We start from the raw sequence: 16,446 nt of genomic DNA, 5'->3' as shown, positions 1-16,446 counted from the left end.
ATCCCGCCTCTGATGAATGTCACCAAGTCTTGATGCCGTTGCCAGCATGTGTTGGCTGAAAAATTTACTCCCACTCCAGCCAAATGCCTTATCCACTATGGTACCAGAGCTCCTCCCAGCCCAAAAGCACAGCAGATTAAACTCTTTAGTAGAGTTGTTTATCACTCTCATCTGAATTTTTTTTTTTAATGTGAAGGATGTCAATAAACAAAAACAGCTTCTATCTATGCAACACTTTAAAGTCTCCACACACTTTCACAATGAGCAATTAGGTAAATCCTTTGTACTACTGAAGAGAGGGAGGAAGGTCACAGGGTGAGTCATAGGCAAGAGTAGAACCTTCCACTTTGCCACTCCCCTTATCAGCCTCCACCTACTCGGCCAAATCCAGGCTCTCTCACCCCATTTCCTCTCTGACTTCCCCTGCATAAAGCAACCCTTATTTCCTTTCACACTTCACTCCCATCCCTATCCCATGAATGAGCTAGGGTTCCCTGTTATGATCACTGGAAGATCGGCAGTGGGAAACAGGAATGTGCAATGTCTACCCATTCATTTTCTGGACGTTGGTTACTTCTTTCATCCTTTCATCCTTTGCTTGCCTGCTTCCTTTACCTAGTGCTTACGGCTTCCCTGTCTAGTGCTGAGAGGTGGTCAAGCTTTATGTTCTGTCTTTGTTCTTTTAAAGACAGAGGCACAGAGGAGCATCACAGAAGTTGGTCGGGAGCTGGCAGAGCTGGTGGAGCAGCTTGTAGACATCACCAGGAATCTTCAGAGTCAGAGACCCCTCTCACAATCTGAGGCAGACAATGAACTGAGCATCTTGGGCACGGTATGGTCAGCTTGGAGAGGAAAGGATTGTGAGGGGGCTAAGCAAGGGATACCTCCCAACTGGGATAACATGAATATGTTTTGAGTTGAAGGATGCAATACATCTCGATCTTTTATTGTCCTCTTTACCACCAAACATGGATGATCAGAAACTTGGAGTAGCTAAAGTGAGGTTGGAAAGTTTGAGCTAGATTCTATCTCATCACTCCACCTAACCAGCTCTCTCTAAGGTCACCAATGACCTCCAAGTAAATCCTGCAGACATACCAGTTCTTACCTTCATTGACCCCTCAGTAGCCTTTGACACAATTGATCGCCTTCCTTCTGTGAAACATTCTTTCCCTTTAACTTCCAGGACACAAGTCTCCTGGTCTTCCCCTTGCCCCACCTGCCCTTTCTCAGTCTATTTTGCAGGCTCACTCTCTCTGCTCCGTGATTAAATGCTAGAATTCTTTTGTAGGTTCTTTTCTCTTGCCCTGAAGTAGTCTTCCTCACACCCCTGATTTTAATCACCACCATATACACAAACACAGGAGAAAGATGAAGGAGTCTGCTTCTGTAAAGATTTGCAGCTTGGAAACCCAATGGAGGTTGCTATGAGTCAGAATTGACTTGATGGCAGTGAGTTTGGTTTGGTTTTGATATGTGCAAACACTTCTGTCCTAGACCTTTCTCTAAGCTCTAGACTTGTTTATCTTCCTTCTCATCTTTTCCTTTTGGGTATCTAGGCTCATCACATTTGACATGTCCCAGACTGCTGCTCCTCTGGGACCTCCATCTCAGTGACTGGTCCTATTATCCTTCCAAGTGCACAAGTCAGAAACCTGGGAGCCATTCTTTTTTTTTTATTATTATTATTAGGATTTGGGTGAAGATTTATAGAGTAAATTCACTTTTCATACAGCAGTTCACATATACTTTGTCTCATGTCATTGACCAAAATTTACAATGCAGCAGCTCCCCTCCCACTTCCTCCCCATAGTTACCTCCTCCCAGTGTCCATCCCTTCATACTCTTCTGCACCCTGAGCTATCTCCCTGTGCATAAGCAGCCCTTCCTTCTCCCATGATTGTTCTCTCCAGGGCGTGTGTCTACTTGAGGTAAATGTTTAACTCACATGCCGGTACTTTGTTTGGCTGGAAACCACAGTTGTGGGTTCAATTCCAGACCTGAAGGGCAACTAGGGGCCATAGTCTCAGTGGTTACACCAGGCTCCATTGGACTAGCAAACCTGGTCCCCACCTTCTTTTTTTTTTTTTGCCTCCAAATGATTTTGAGTTTTGTACCACTTTGTTCTCCCTCTTTATGTAGGATCTCCTACATCATTCACATGAACTTATAGGCCCATTGTCTGCCAACCCCATATATGATCTTGGATACACTCTCCATTTAGACATACCTAATTGTTTAGCTTGTTCACCCATCTATCCGTCCCTATACCCATGTTTGCTTTCACTGACAACTCAGTACTGTATATGCAAAGCGGTTCATATTTGTTGTCTGTACTGCCCATGTAACTCTCTATGTCTTTCTCATCCTCAATGCTGCCATATTGGTCACTCACATTTGGTACATTGCCCTTCTGGGAGCCATTCTTGTCACCTACCTCTCCCTTACCTTCATGACACAGCTGAAACATCTCTTGAATCTGTTTACTACTCTTGAGCTCCTTTGAGACTTTCTAATCCAACCCTCTGATCATTTCTTGCCTGGACTGTGAAGATAGCTTCCTAATACCCTACTCTTACCCTTCTGTTCTCATGGCCATCAAAGTGATCCTCTCAAATACAAATTCAGTCATGTTAGTTTTCTGCTAAAAACGTTCCGATGATGTCTTTTTGCTTAGGATTAAGACCAAAATCCTCACAGGACCAACAAAACCATGTAGGATTCACCCCTGTCTGCCTCTGCAGTCTTGACTCACTCCAGCTCCCTGGCTGTGCCACATCAGCCCACATTGGTCCATACAGTGTGTCTTGCTCCCTTCCACCACTGGGAGAACTTCATAGAATGCTGTTCCTTCACCCTGTCACTTGGATAACCCTTGCTCATCCTGCAGACCCCAGCTTGGTCATCACATCCTCAGGGAAGGGTTGACTGATTTCCTTGAACAAATTAAACCCCCCTCTTAGTAGCACTTATAATTCCAAGTACCATTTATCTATCGCAGTTATCACAATTGCAAGTTTATAATGATTTGTGTCATAATTTATTAACGTCTGCCTCCATTCCCTACTGGGTTCTAAGGGTAGGGACCATGAATGCTTTTGGTCTTTTGTTCAACATTGTATCCCCAGGCCCTAGCATAGTTCTGGCACATAGTAGGTGCTCAAAAAATACCCATTGAATGAATGAATAATAAATGAGTCTTCAGGGATGCAATATGTTGGAGGTGACTTTGCCATTCAGTAGTATTGTGGGCTTGGGCTAGTCATCTAATGTTTGTGGGCCTCAGGTTTCTAATTTTAAAATAGGAATAAGATACATAGCTTACCACCTCAGTGGTAAACTATATATATATATGGTTTTGCTTCTCTAGAAAACCCAGCCTAAGAATTGCCCAATCTTCCTTCCGAGGAGTGGCTGGTGGGTTTGAACTGCCAGCTTTCTAGTTAGCAGTCAAATGCCTTAGGCACTATGCCACCAGAGCTCCTGTATATACATACATATATATATATATATATGATTTTGCTTCTCTAGAAAACCCAGCCTAGGATACCTCCCTTGGAGGGTTTATGCAAATTAGATATAAGCAGTACTTAGCACATGGAAAGCACTCAGTAAGTGGTGCTAACCAAACCAAACTCACTACCATTGAGTTGATTGTGACTCATAGGGACCCCCTTTGGGTTTCTGAGGTGGTAAATCTTTATAGAGGTAGATTGCCACACCTCCCTTCTGCAGAACAGCTGGTAGGTTTGAACTGCCAACCTTCTGGTTAGCAGTCCAATGACTTAGGCAACTCACTATGAGTGCTCCTTCAGTGGTGTCTAGTACTACTATTGTGAGGCATTGGTAGTAGCATTCTCACCTTCTGTGCAGGAAACCTGGGTTTGGATTCCTGGCCAAATGCACCTCATGCGTAGTCCCTACCTGTCTGTTAGTGGCGACTTGCATATGGTTATGATAATGAACAGGTTTCAGCAGAACCAGACTAAGGTGACTGGAAGAAAGACCTGGTGGTCTACTTTGTGAAAAAAAAAATTAATTTATCATTGGTGGCAATATGCATAACCACACATACATCCGTTCACAATTTCTCCACAACGTTGGTGATCTGCCTCTGAAAATCAACCGAGGAAAACCCTGTGAATCACAATGATCTGATCTGCAGCTGATCGTAGGGATGATGCGGGAGCGGACAGTGTTTTGTTCTATTGTGCATGGGGTCAATGTGAATTGGGGGACAGGTCGCCACGAGGCAAGGGGCCAATTTGACAGCGGCTAACAATGATAACCTGTTACTATTGTTGGGGAAAATAGTGGGAAATGGAACAGGCAAAGGCAAAGTTGGGAAAGGACACTGGTGAGCAGATAAGAGGCTGTGTTGGGAAATAGAATGTGAAGTTGAAGAAAAACAAGGAGCATGTGGTAGAGGCCCTGGAAAGCAATCTGGATGCGTATGGACTTTTCAGAGGTGCCAGTATGTAATGATAATGGTTGGGGAAGATTATTCTGGCCTCTGTGGCTTATGTCAGTGACCATTTACATTTTTAATTTATTTTGTAAACCCCCTGAAAGATATGCCTGAACTTTTTAAATGTTTTTGGGTACTACCTAAGAAATGCATATTCATTGCACAAAATATTAAAAACTTATAGCAGTTTAAAGAAAGAAGAATCATCTATAACCCCACCACCTAGAAATAATTACTCATTAATATATGTATCAAATTTTAATTTTATTTTAATTTTGATATCTTATTCCAGGTTGTTTTCAATGCATATAGTTTGAGGACCTAATTGTCTTTTGGGTTTCTTTTCTTGGGGGTTGCTAATTATGTTTTTAAAAAACCTGTTGTTGTTGTTATGTGCCATCGAGTCAGACCTAACTCATAGCGACCCCTCCTTGGGTTTCCGAGGCAGTATCACTACGGAAGTAGATTATCCATTTTCCTTCCAAGGAGTGGATGGTGGGTTTGAACCGCCAACTTTCTGGTTAGCAGTCAAGTGCCTTCGGCACTATGCTACCAGAGCTCCTTAGAAAAAAACTTATTAGGAGGTAAATGGAAAATTTTAGGTAGATAGCAAAACTTGAATATAGTGTTTGATGGATTCCATATGGGACTTTCATTTATTTATTTTTTACGGTTCATCGGCAGGCTTTTTCTTGTGGGGTAGATCTTTCCTTGGCTTCTCCAAAGCTAGTGACTTCCAGCACACCTGAGGGAAAAATGAGAGATGTTCTCCATGCTCTAGAAGAAATCCAGGAAAAATTACGAGAAAACTTCATGTGGAAAGAAGCTCTTGAAGAACAAATACAGGGTGAGTGGATTTTGTCTAGGAAGGAGGATTACTTATGGAACTTGGGGGCAAATGGCAAAATGCTTCAGAGCCTTGTCCTTTGGGACAGGATCCCAGAGCCCAGCAGCATTACTACTGTGGTGCTGAAAATGAGGTAGGATTTTGCTGAGGTGTTTTTGTGGCTTGATGAGATTTTGAACACCACTGGAGATGTGATGTATCCATCACCCTTAATAGTTAGATGCTCTAGACCTGGACCCATTTTCTAAGACCTGATTTTACTGGCTTATTGCTCATCTATGTAATCTTTCTGAGGCAATTCAGAAACAAAAAACCAAAAAAAACAAACTCATTGCCATCAAGTCGATTCTGACTCATAGCGACGCCCATTGGGTTCCAAGGTGGTAAATCTTTACAGAAGTAGATTGCCCGGTCTTCCTGCCACGGAGTGGCTGGTGGGTTTGAACCACCAGCCTTCTGGTTAGCAGTCAGATGCCTTCAGCACTACACCACCAGAGCTCCTTAATTCAGAAACCGGCCGCTATTTAATTTTTATAGTAAATTTCCTTATTGACAAAGTACATTGTAAGTAAACCAGAAAAACAAATCTGTTATCATGGAGTCAGTTCTGACTTACGATGACTCCATGTATTATAGAGTAGAAGTAGGCTTTTCTTGGTTGGCCTCTTTATAGAAGCAGATCATCAGGTTTTCTTCTGCAGTGCCGCTGGATGGATTTGAACCACTAACCTTTCAGTTAGTAATTGAGTCCAAACAGCTTTTGTCACCCTGGGACCCTATGTTGTAAATGGTTCTTGATAAATTCTATTCAAATACAATTTCTGGGGCATATGTTAACATTAAATAATAACGAGGTAGAAAGGAACCTCTCTGCCTGGACTTTGTTGTTCTCTGTTGTTTCCCCAGAGTCTCAGATAGAGCCCATTAGATGTTAGATGTTAGCTCTAGTCTCGTGGCTCTGCCTCCTGCTCTAGCCACTGTCTGCTTTATATGCTTTAGAGACGTATCTCATTTGTTGTTGATGTTAAGTGCTGTCCAGTCGGACCTGACTCAGAGCAACCCCTCCTTGGGTTTCCAAGGAGGTTTCACTTCGTAAATAGATTGCTCAACCTTCCTTCCGAGGAGTGGCTGGTGGGTTTGAACTGCCAGCCTTCTGGTTAGCAGTCAAATGCCTTAGACACTACACTACCAGTAGCATTTTCATATTTAAATGATATTGCTCTGCTTAAAATACTCATTATTTAGGTGGAGAAACCTGATTCACTGGGAAAAGTTCCTTAAGGAAAATGGGTAGAGAACAGTTTACTAGGGTTCCCAAATTTAGGCTGTTTGTACTTAATCAGAGAAATAGGCAGCCTCTTGACTCCTGTGTAATGCTAATTTAGGCTGGATTCCTTAATGAGATGAATTTTTTATACAAAATAATTACATTTTAAAAAAATAAATTTTATATTTTTGATTAAAGAATTAAAACAACACAAAAAGATATAAAGTATGTCTTTCCCACTCCTACCCAATTCACCCAATTCCTCATCTTAAACACTTTTATTAGCTTCTTGATTATCCATTCAGGATTTCCTTATGCAAAAACAAGAAAATATAAATTTATATTCTTACTTCCCCCAATCTTTTTTTTTATATATATACAAATGGTAGCATACTTTTTACACTAGTCTGCATTTTGCTTTTCTTTTCTTTCTTTTTTTTTTTTTTTTAATTAGGCTTTATTTTTTGAGTGGTTTTAAGTTTGCATAAAAATTGTGGGAAAATTACAGAGTTCCCATATTTCACTTTCCCACCACTATTTTTTATTTAATGTATCTTGATACCTTTACCAATCAATCCTTAGGGAATTTTGTCTTGTAGTTGCAGAGTATTCCAGTTTTAGATATGCCCCGATTTATTTACCCAATCTTCTACAACAAGTACATGACTATTTCCAATCGTTTATAATTACGAGCAATGCAGAAGCCAATAACTGAAACCAATGACTGTGCTCGTATATCATTTCATAGGGGTGCAGATATAATTGTAGGTTAAATTGCAGTAAAGGTGCTAGTCATAGAGTAATTTATTGATAATTTTGATATACATTGCCAAATTGACCTCCATTTGGGTTATACCAATGTATAACTCTTACAGAAGTGTGTATCTTCACAAATTCTCAACACAGTTGAGTTGCAGTGTGTTTGTAATTTTTTGCCAATCTGATGGGTAAAAAAAAAAAAGAAGTATCAGTGTACTGTACTTTTAATTTGCATTCCTCCATGAATTACCTGTTTATGTCTATGCCATTGATCTTTCTTAAATTGATTTTTAGGAACTTTTTGAATACTTTTTTTTCCAATTTGTCATTTATTTTTTGATTTTGATTATAATGTCGTATAAATAAAAAACCAAACCCACTGCCATAGAGTTGATTCTGACTTATAGGGACCCCTATAAGGTTTCCAAGGCTGTCAATCATTACAGAAGTAGGTTGCCTCATGTTCCTCCTGCAGAGCACCTGGTGGGTTTGAACAGCCGACTTTCTGGTTAGCAGCCACATGCCCTACCCACTATACCACCAGTGCTCCTTATAATGTCATACACACCTTAACATTTTTTTTATGCAGTAAGTTTTATCAGTCTTTCCTTTTATGGTTTCAAGATTTAAGTTTTAGTTAGAAAGACCTTCAACTACCCCAAGTTTATGTGTGTGTGGTGTGTGGGTGTACTTTTTAATTTTATATTTAAATACTTGGTTGCATATTTTGCATTTAAACTTTGAAGTTTATCGTGGCCTGTACCCATATCATTTTAAACGATCGATTTACATAGCATCACTTCAGAGATGTATCTGTTGTGCATTTTTATATTTAAATGATATTGCTCTGTTTAACATGCTTCTTATTTAACTGGACAAACATAATCTTTTAGGAAAAGTTATCCATTTCTGTGATTATTTCAGTGTACATTTTAAGTACTTTTGTAAATTCAACTAAGAAAATGATATTTTTCTATGAATATCTTAGCAATACAGTATGGTTCTTTATCTGTGGTTAGTTTGTTTTTGATTATTTGGTGCAATCAGGAGGATTTTTGAAATGAAAGACCTTGATATATTCCTACTTCCTGAAACATCATTCCCTGAAGTTTCCACAGGATTGTTTGTAAGACAATAGATTAGTTCTTCAAGTCAGCCCTTTACCAGCTGCCAGGCAATTTGACTGCTTCATCACAATGACTTCCTTTGACCCTGTGTAAGTACACTTGTTGTTGTTGTTGTTGTTATGTGCTGTCAAGTTGGACCCGACTCATAGCGACCCCTCCTTGGGTTTCCAAGGCAGTATCACTACGGAAGTAGATTGTCCCATCTTCACTAGGAGCTTAGAAATCACACAACTAAACTGAACAGTGTTGGCCAATGTGTGGCCCACGATTCTACATCAGACTCTGTTTTTGTTGTTGTTATGTGCCATTGAGTTGGACCCGACCCCTCTTTGGGTTTCCAAGGCAGTCTGGTAGCATAGTGCCTAAGGCACTTGACTGCTAACCAGAAGGCTGGTGGTTCAAACCCACCAGCCATTCCTTGGAAGGAAGGTTGGACGATCTACTTCTGTAGTGATACCACCTTGGAAACCCTAGGAGGGGTTGCTATGAGTTGGGTCCGACTCGATGGCATATAACAACAACAACATCACTATGGAAGTAGATTGCCCAACCTTCCTTCTGAGGAGTGGCTGGTGGGTTTGAACCACCAGCCTTCTGGTTAGCAGTCAAGTACCTTAGGCACTATGCTACCAGAGACACTAATTAAAAGACAGATTCCAGGGCCCAGCCCCAGACTATTGAATCAGCATCTCTGGGTGTAAACCCCAGGAATCTGAATTTCTGACAGCTTTCCCAGGGTAATTTTATGCAACCTGAAATTCTGAGAGCCACTTTGGTATCGCTTTCCCCAGAAAGGGAGATTATTTGTAATACAAATGTAATTATTGGGAAGTAAGTATATGCAGAGCAATTGTACTTGAACAGAATAGTGTTGTAAGAGACCTGTTTCTAAAATTTTAAATTATTTAAAATGCCCAAGGGAAACTGGCTATTTTAAGAAATGAAAAAACCTGTTTCTTCTCTTCTTTTTGTAGAGAAACAAGATTCTTTAGAGTCTGTTATAAAGAAACTTATCAGTAATTAATTTTATGTAACAAACATTTCTGTGAAATCAACTGCTTAACAAAAAATATCTTTTTTTTTTCTCTCTTTTACAAAACCTATCACCCCAGTGGGTGAGCAATCCAGTTTATACCAGGGAGATTAATTTATAATTAAACTTCATTTCCTTGATATAGTATTTACCAGTGTCTTATTTAATAGCTAGTCAGCATTTACAGAATATATATCATATATAACTTTTGAAAAAAATGTTAGTACATTTTATTTTTTAGAACAATTTTACAATTTACAGAAAAATTGCACAGAAAACACAGAGTTCCCATATGTCCCCTTGTCCCTCACTGTTTCTCCTGATATCGACATCTTGTTTTAGTGTGGTACATTCTTCCAACTGATGACCCAGTGCTGGTACGTTATTTTTCACTCAGGTCGAGTTTATGTTAGGATTCACCTTTTTGTGCTATAATTTTTTTTCAGAGTATTTTAAAAATAAAAACCATTGAACTGTAGATTAATTTCCTAATAAATAGGGGAGCAATTGTATTAGTTTTAAAAATGGAAAGTTTACCAGGTCTTTAAAATAGTTTTTTAAAACTATGATTTAAAATATATAGTAATCCAATCAGCTAAAATAAGGAACAGTGGCATCTGCCTGCATTTTGAGGAGTTTCTGTTAAGCGATTCTCCTGCTGTTTTCTGCAGCAAAACACCTGGTCTTTCGTCTCTTTTCTGTCTGACTTATATTACATTTTATGCTGCTCTTACTTCCAGATACAAATAAGGGGAAGATTTCACCTTCAAAGCCCTCATTTAGGAGCTGTCCTCACTTTCTCTTCTTCCACGTAGTATGGTCATTGCAATCCAGCACACACAATTGCTTTAAACTTGACAAGTAAATGTTGGTACACTGAGTGGGAATTAGGAGGAGCTAGCGGTTGAGGTGAATCTCACGTCAACTCACATTTCCCGTTTATATAAGGATAATTTAAAGCAGTGGCCTGGGGATCATGGATAGACTGAGTGTTAGGGTGCTGCAATATCCTGGAATGGTTTTCATTAATTTATTTGATAAATATGCATCAATCACCTCCTATGTACTTGACTGGACTAGACACTGGACTTGAACATAGAGGTGAACAAGGTCCTTGCCAGCAAGGAGCTTAGAGCTTAGGAAACAAGCAGTGAAAAAGCCGATTGAGAACGTGCGTCTGGACGTACATGGGCTTGATGTTCTGCTGGATCACGTCCTGACATTGAAAAACGTGCTAATGATGAGGAAGACAAGCCATGTGCCCTGATCACAGTGTTTGAATACCTCCTGTTGGCCGTTTTCTGATGGAGCTTTTGATTCCTTAGTGGAACTCCTGGAAACTCCATCTACCTCCTCATGCCCACTGCCTGATCAGAATCACCTTGCACCCAGGAAGACCTCCCGGTTTGCTCAATGTAAGTACATGGTCTGCTTAAAATCTGGGTTTGGCCTGCTGCAGAGAGTTGCCCATTTGCATGGAGGAAAGGCTATGCCCAGGTCCCTGCTGTTAGGCCTACTCTGTGACTTACTGCCCCAGACCTGCTTCCCACAGCTCAGGCCCCTCCACATGGGAAGCTGACAATAATGGCAAGGAACCTGGGCAGCCTTTAGGCATCCCCACTGGGGTCATCGCTTACAGCCAGTTGCCCGTTCTCCAGCATGTTTGGCTGCTGCTACTCTCCCAGTGTGGAGCAGAACCTAAGAGTGTGGATCCTGGAGCCAGACTGCTTGGGTTTGAATCCCAGCTCTTATGTTCACTAGTTGCTTGATCTTAGACAAGTAACTCAATTTCTTAGAGCCTCAGTTCCCTCATCTGTACAATGAAGGTAGTCCCTTGTGGGACTGTCATGATATTTGAATGAGTGAATGTAGGTAAAGTACCTAGAGTAGTTATTGTTAGTGCTTATTGCTGTTGTTGTTGTTGTTATGTGCCATCGAGTTGGACCTGACTCATAGCGACCCCTCCTTGGGTTTCTGAGGCAGTATCACTACAGAAGTAGATTGCCCCATCTTCCTTCCCAGGAGTGGCCAGTGGGTTTGAACCGCCAGCCTCCTGGTTAGCAGTCAAGTGCCTTAGGCACTACTCTACCAGAGCTCCTGTGCTTATTGCTAGTTGCTGTTTTTAGCTGTCGTCAGGTTGGCCCCCGACTCATGGGAACGGCCATGCACAATGGGGTTAGACCTCTGTGATCCACAGGGTTGTCCTGGCTGATATTTCAGTTAGGCCTCTAGTCTGACCTGGTCCCTAAGCTCTGCTGAGATCTGTTCAGAATCCCAGGAACACCCAAGCCTCCCCTCCCAGATGGGTGGTGGCTGGCTGTACACGAAGTACAATGGCAAGAAATAGAACCCAGGTTTTGCACGTGGAAGGTGAGAAGTCTACCAGGGAACCACGGAGGCCTCTGTTCAATAGGAGGCAGTGTGAAATATGTAAAATGAGTAAGATGTGTTTCTTCACCAGGAAGCTTCAGTTTAACTGGGAAGTTATAAACAACCATGGTCTAAATCATTTTACTACAGGTAGAAGGTGGTAAGTATCATAAAAAAAGGAAAAGTAAAGCATCAGGGTGTTGAGAAAAGTGACAGATGGCTTTTCACTAAGTGAGACTCAGAGAGGGCTTCCTGGAAGAAGGCTAGTGAGTAGGTAGAAATCAAGATGCAAAAGGGGCATTGTTAACAGAACAACAGCAGGGGATAGGTGTACAAAATTGCAAGTTGATGTACTGATTTTAATAACAATCTCAGTAAATTATTATCATGCCCAGAGGTACAAAGCTGATTTTTTTCTATTTAAGAACCTCTTAGCATGGGTTCTTGTTTTTTTTCCCCAGGGGCCATCAATCCAATTTTTGACCTGAGGAGCCTCTCCTGTAGCCTGGAGGTTTCTGAGGATGGCCGGACAGTAACTGTGTCTCACGGGCGACAGTCCTATCCCTGGAGTTGTGAGAGGTTTGAGACTTGCCAGGTCTTATGTTCCCAGGCCCTCTCTTCTGAGAAACAGTACTGGGAAGTGGACACTCAGCACTGTGACCACTGGGCAGTTGGGGTGGCTTCCTGGAGGATGAACCGCAACCAGATTCTAGGACGGACCGAGGACTCCTGGTGTGTGGAGTGGAAGGGGACTGGTCAGCTTTCTGCCTGGCACCTGGTGGAAGAACCTGTCATCAGCTCAGACAGACCTAGGGTTGTGGGCATCTGGCTGGACCTTGAAGTGGGGAAGCTTGCCTTCTATGCAGTGGCTAATCAGGAGACACTTCTATATGAGTGTGAAGTCTCTGCTTCCTATCCCCTGTATCCTGCCTTCTGGCTCTATGGCTTACAACCTGGAAACTCGCTGATGATAATGCAAACAAAAGCATAAAGTCTCCTCTACTGCTAAAACAACTAGTTTCCTGGTCTCTCCCCTGCCTTCAAGGAAGGTGGCAGTATGATTCAAGAATCCTGCTTCTGAATGTGAGGGGCATGTATTAGTTATCAATTGCTGCATAACAATATTACTGTAAATTTAGCAATTCAAGACAACCCACATTTATTATCTCACAGGAATTAAATTAGGAAAAAGGGCATAATTTAGCTGAATTCTCTGCTTCAGAGTCTCACAGTCTCTGCAGTTAAGGTGTCACTTGGGGCTGTGGTCTCATTTGAGGCTTAACTGTGGAAGGAACTGCTTCCAAGTTCACATGGTTTTTCTTGGTGTTCAGTGCTATAGAGTTGTGGTTGTGTGTCAACTTGGCTGGGCTGTGGTTCTGAGTGGCAGGCACCTGGAAGTAGTTATTCTCCATGATAAGATTGTAGTCACCTCAATGGTGGAATCTGCTGCCAGCAGCTAAGTAGTTGCTTTTTGGGGTGTGGCCTGCTTCCAGTATATAAAGAGAAACTTTGAGGAAAGTGTCTAGCTTTTGGCACATTTTGATGTTGCATTTGGCTAAGTCTTCATCTCCAATTCCTGGACCTGAACCAGGGCCCTGCCATGTTGCCTACTGATCTTGGATTGTTCCTGGACTTGAACTAGTGGCCTGCAGTGTTGCCTGCTGATCTTGGTTTGTCAGCCTCAGCAGCCAGCAGCTGCCTGAGTTAGGAGACACCTCTAGCTCCAGTGGGCCTGGAATGATAGGCAGAGCTGAAGCTCAAGGTCAAGGGGCCTTCACTTGGTCCCTAGAGCTGGCACTCTGAATTTGGACTTCTAGCCTCCTAAGCTGTAAGAGAATAAGTTCTTGTTTGTGAAAGGCATTCAGTTGTGGTATAGCAGCACTGCAGAGCCAACCACACTCACCTTGTGGGTTTTAGGACTGAGGGCCTCAGTTTCTTGCTGGCTGGAGGGTGCCCTCAGTTCCTCACCACATGGGCCTTCACAACATGACTGTCTTGCTTTCTCAAAGCTAGCAAAGAAGAGAGAATCTCCTAGCAAGATGGAGATTACAGTCTTATATAGTGTGATCATATGCATGTAATCACATATGTCCTGTTGCCTTTGCGATATTCTGTTGGTTAAAAGCAAGTCACAGGCCCGGCGCATACTTAAGGGGGGTGATTACACAAGGGGTGAGTACCAGGAGGTGTGCTTATCGACGCCATATTAGAGTTTGTCTGCCTCAGGGCATCATTTCATACTTGATTCCCCCTCTTTATAAAATCATTTCTAAACCATTTATCCTTCCCTTCCCTTGCGTGCTTGTGCCTGCTAGCACAGATCCTTTTTTTGCCACACCTTTTGAAACATTCACTGTTCTCCCTGCCATGTCTGTGAATATTTTCCCATTTCACAGAATGTTTTCCTTCAATAAAACTTTTTAACTTTAGTGGAGCTTAAGTCTAGTGCTTCATGACAACAGTTCCAAGTCATGACTACTCTCTATGTGTTGGAGTAGACCTGTGCTCCGTAAGGTTTTCAATGGTGGATTGTTTTTAGAAGTAGATTACTGGCCCTTTCTTCCAATGTACCTCCGGGTGGACTTGAATCTCTCACCTTTTGGTCAGCAGCCAAGCATGTTAACCATTTGCTTTAGACTTGCCTATTAAAAATTGATTGCTAACTCTTTTAAAATAGCTTTGTTGAGATATAATTTACATATCATAAAATTCATCCACTTAAAATGTACAAATAGATGTTTTTTTTAGTATATTTACAGAGTTGTGCAACCATCATTGTAATCTAATTTTAGAACATTTTTATCACTCCAAAATTAAACCTCTTGCCTGTTAATACTTGATATGCCTTTTAAGTCTCTTAACTTATAGGTCCCTCTCCATCTCCTTCTTTTCCTTACAATTTATCTGTAGAAGATCCTGAGAATTAGCATCTATTTGTTTGTTTTTATTAAAATAATATTTTACTGTGGTTTCAGTGAAAGTTTACACAGCAAATTTGGCTCCCACTTAACAATGATTACTACACATATTGTTCAGTGACATTGGTTACATTTTTCACTGCTAAAGGGGCAAGGAAGCTGCATCTCCTGACCTTCTCTAACCCCACAAGAGGAAGACAGACTCACCATCAATAGCCCAAGGCCTATTCCTGCGAGGCCAGACATGCTGCCTCCCTCCAGCCCTTTCACCAACCATTCCTCCTGCAGCACCTACCTCCTCTCCACTGGGTTCAGTAATTCGATACAGTGGCCACACAGAACTCACAGATTATAGGGTTTAATAGGGAAGCACCAGGTTACAATTCAAATTCAGGAACAATGTTCAGTCTCTCTCAGCTCGCTGTCTATCAGCCAACAGTCTCTCACAGTCTCTCTCCCAGCAGTGCATGTCTCTTGGTGTCTCTCTCAACAATGCATGTCTCTTGCATCTCTTTTCCAGCAGCGCATATCTCTCAGGAGCACGTGTCTCTCAGGAGCGCATTTCTCTCAGGAGTGTGTTTCTCTCAGCAGCACATCCTTCTCAGCCAACAGTCAGAGAGAATTCTGACTCTAAGAGGCCTCCTTTTGAGCCTGGCAGATTGGCCAAACTAGCCAATCATAACATCAGAATTCTAAGCACCTGAGAGACTGTGAACTTCCCAGAACATTGCTTTGTGCTGCTCCCAACAGAAATACCCCAAGCAGATGATTTTAACAAGCAGGAGCTACTCAGTTTCTCACAGCAAATTCCACCATGGAGTTTACAAAGACTTATGGCTAGAAAAGCCATATCAGGTGATTTACTACACCACATTCACACTATGTCAATATTCTCATTAATTTCTTTCTGGATGTTCTGCTCCCAGTAATCTAGTTCCCCTGTCCCTTTACCTTTCGATCTTTGCTTTAGAGTATTATTGATCCTTTCATCTTATCATGGATTGAATTGTGCCCCCCCCCAAAAAAAAGCAATATATGTTAACTTGACTGGGCCATGATTATTAGTGATTTGGCATTGTATACTGATATAATTTGACAATTACGTAATGATGTAATTATCTCCCATGATGTGATCTGATGTGATCAGCAGATTAGTTGTAAGGGGGTTAAAGTGGGATATAACACCCTTACTAGGTCATTGTCCCGATCTGATGTAAGGGGAGTTTCCCTAGGATATGCCTGCATCCTTTTATCTCTTGTAAAATAAGAGGAGGGAGATGCAAGTAGAGAGGGAGGGACCTATTACCACCAAGAAAGAAGAACCAGGAGTGGAGTGCATCCTCTGAATCTGGGGTCCTTGTGCTAAGAACCTCCTAGACCCATGGGAATATTGATGCCAAGACATATTGCAGTCTCCAAGGGATGCCAGGCCCACAGATGTTGAAAGGAGACAAAGACCTTCTCCCAGAGCTGACAGAGAGAGAAAGCGTTCTCCTAGAGCTGACATCTTAAATTTGGATTTCTAGCCTCCTAAACTGTGAGAGGAGTAAGCCCCAGGGATACAGGTGAGGAGAGACAACTCAGGGATGCCCAAAGCAGCAGGCCAGAAGAGCAGGAGAAAGGGGATTAAAAGCCAGGAAGCCAGACAGAGGAACAG

The 16,446-nt window shown here is 41.8% G+C and overlaps 1 protein-coding gene across 1 annotated transcript in view; it reads left to right on the top strand.

Annotated features, from left to right (window-relative positions):
• Positions 1–12,862, top strand: part of RNF135 (ring finger protein 135) — a 14,279-nt gene extending 1,417 nt beyond the window's left edge. Inside the window, exons 2-5 of the mRNA XM_007937549.1 lie at positions 642–832; positions 5,153–5,315; positions 10,827–10,916; positions 12,333–12,862. Coding sequence (XP_007935740.1) covers positions 642–832; positions 5,153–5,315; positions 10,827–10,916; positions 12,333–12,862 — 974 coding nt within the window. The remainder of the gene's footprint in view (positions 1–641; positions 833–5,152; positions 5,316–10,826; positions 10,917–12,332) is intronic.
• Positions 12,863–16,446: the final 3,584 nt, after the last annotated feature.

Source organism: Orycteropus afer, unplaced genomic scaffold (genome assembly GCF_000298275.1).
Source record: "Orycteropus afer afer isolate SDZICR_OR568_19922 unplaced genomic scaffold, OryAfe1.0 scaffold00042, whole genome shotgun sequence".
Taxonomy (NCBI): Eukaryota; Metazoa; Chordata; class Mammalia; order Tubulidentata; family Orycteropodidae; genus Orycteropus; species Orycteropus afer.
Note: the sequence above shows the minus strand (reverse complement) of the source record. Positions and strands in the feature narration are given on the sequence as shown.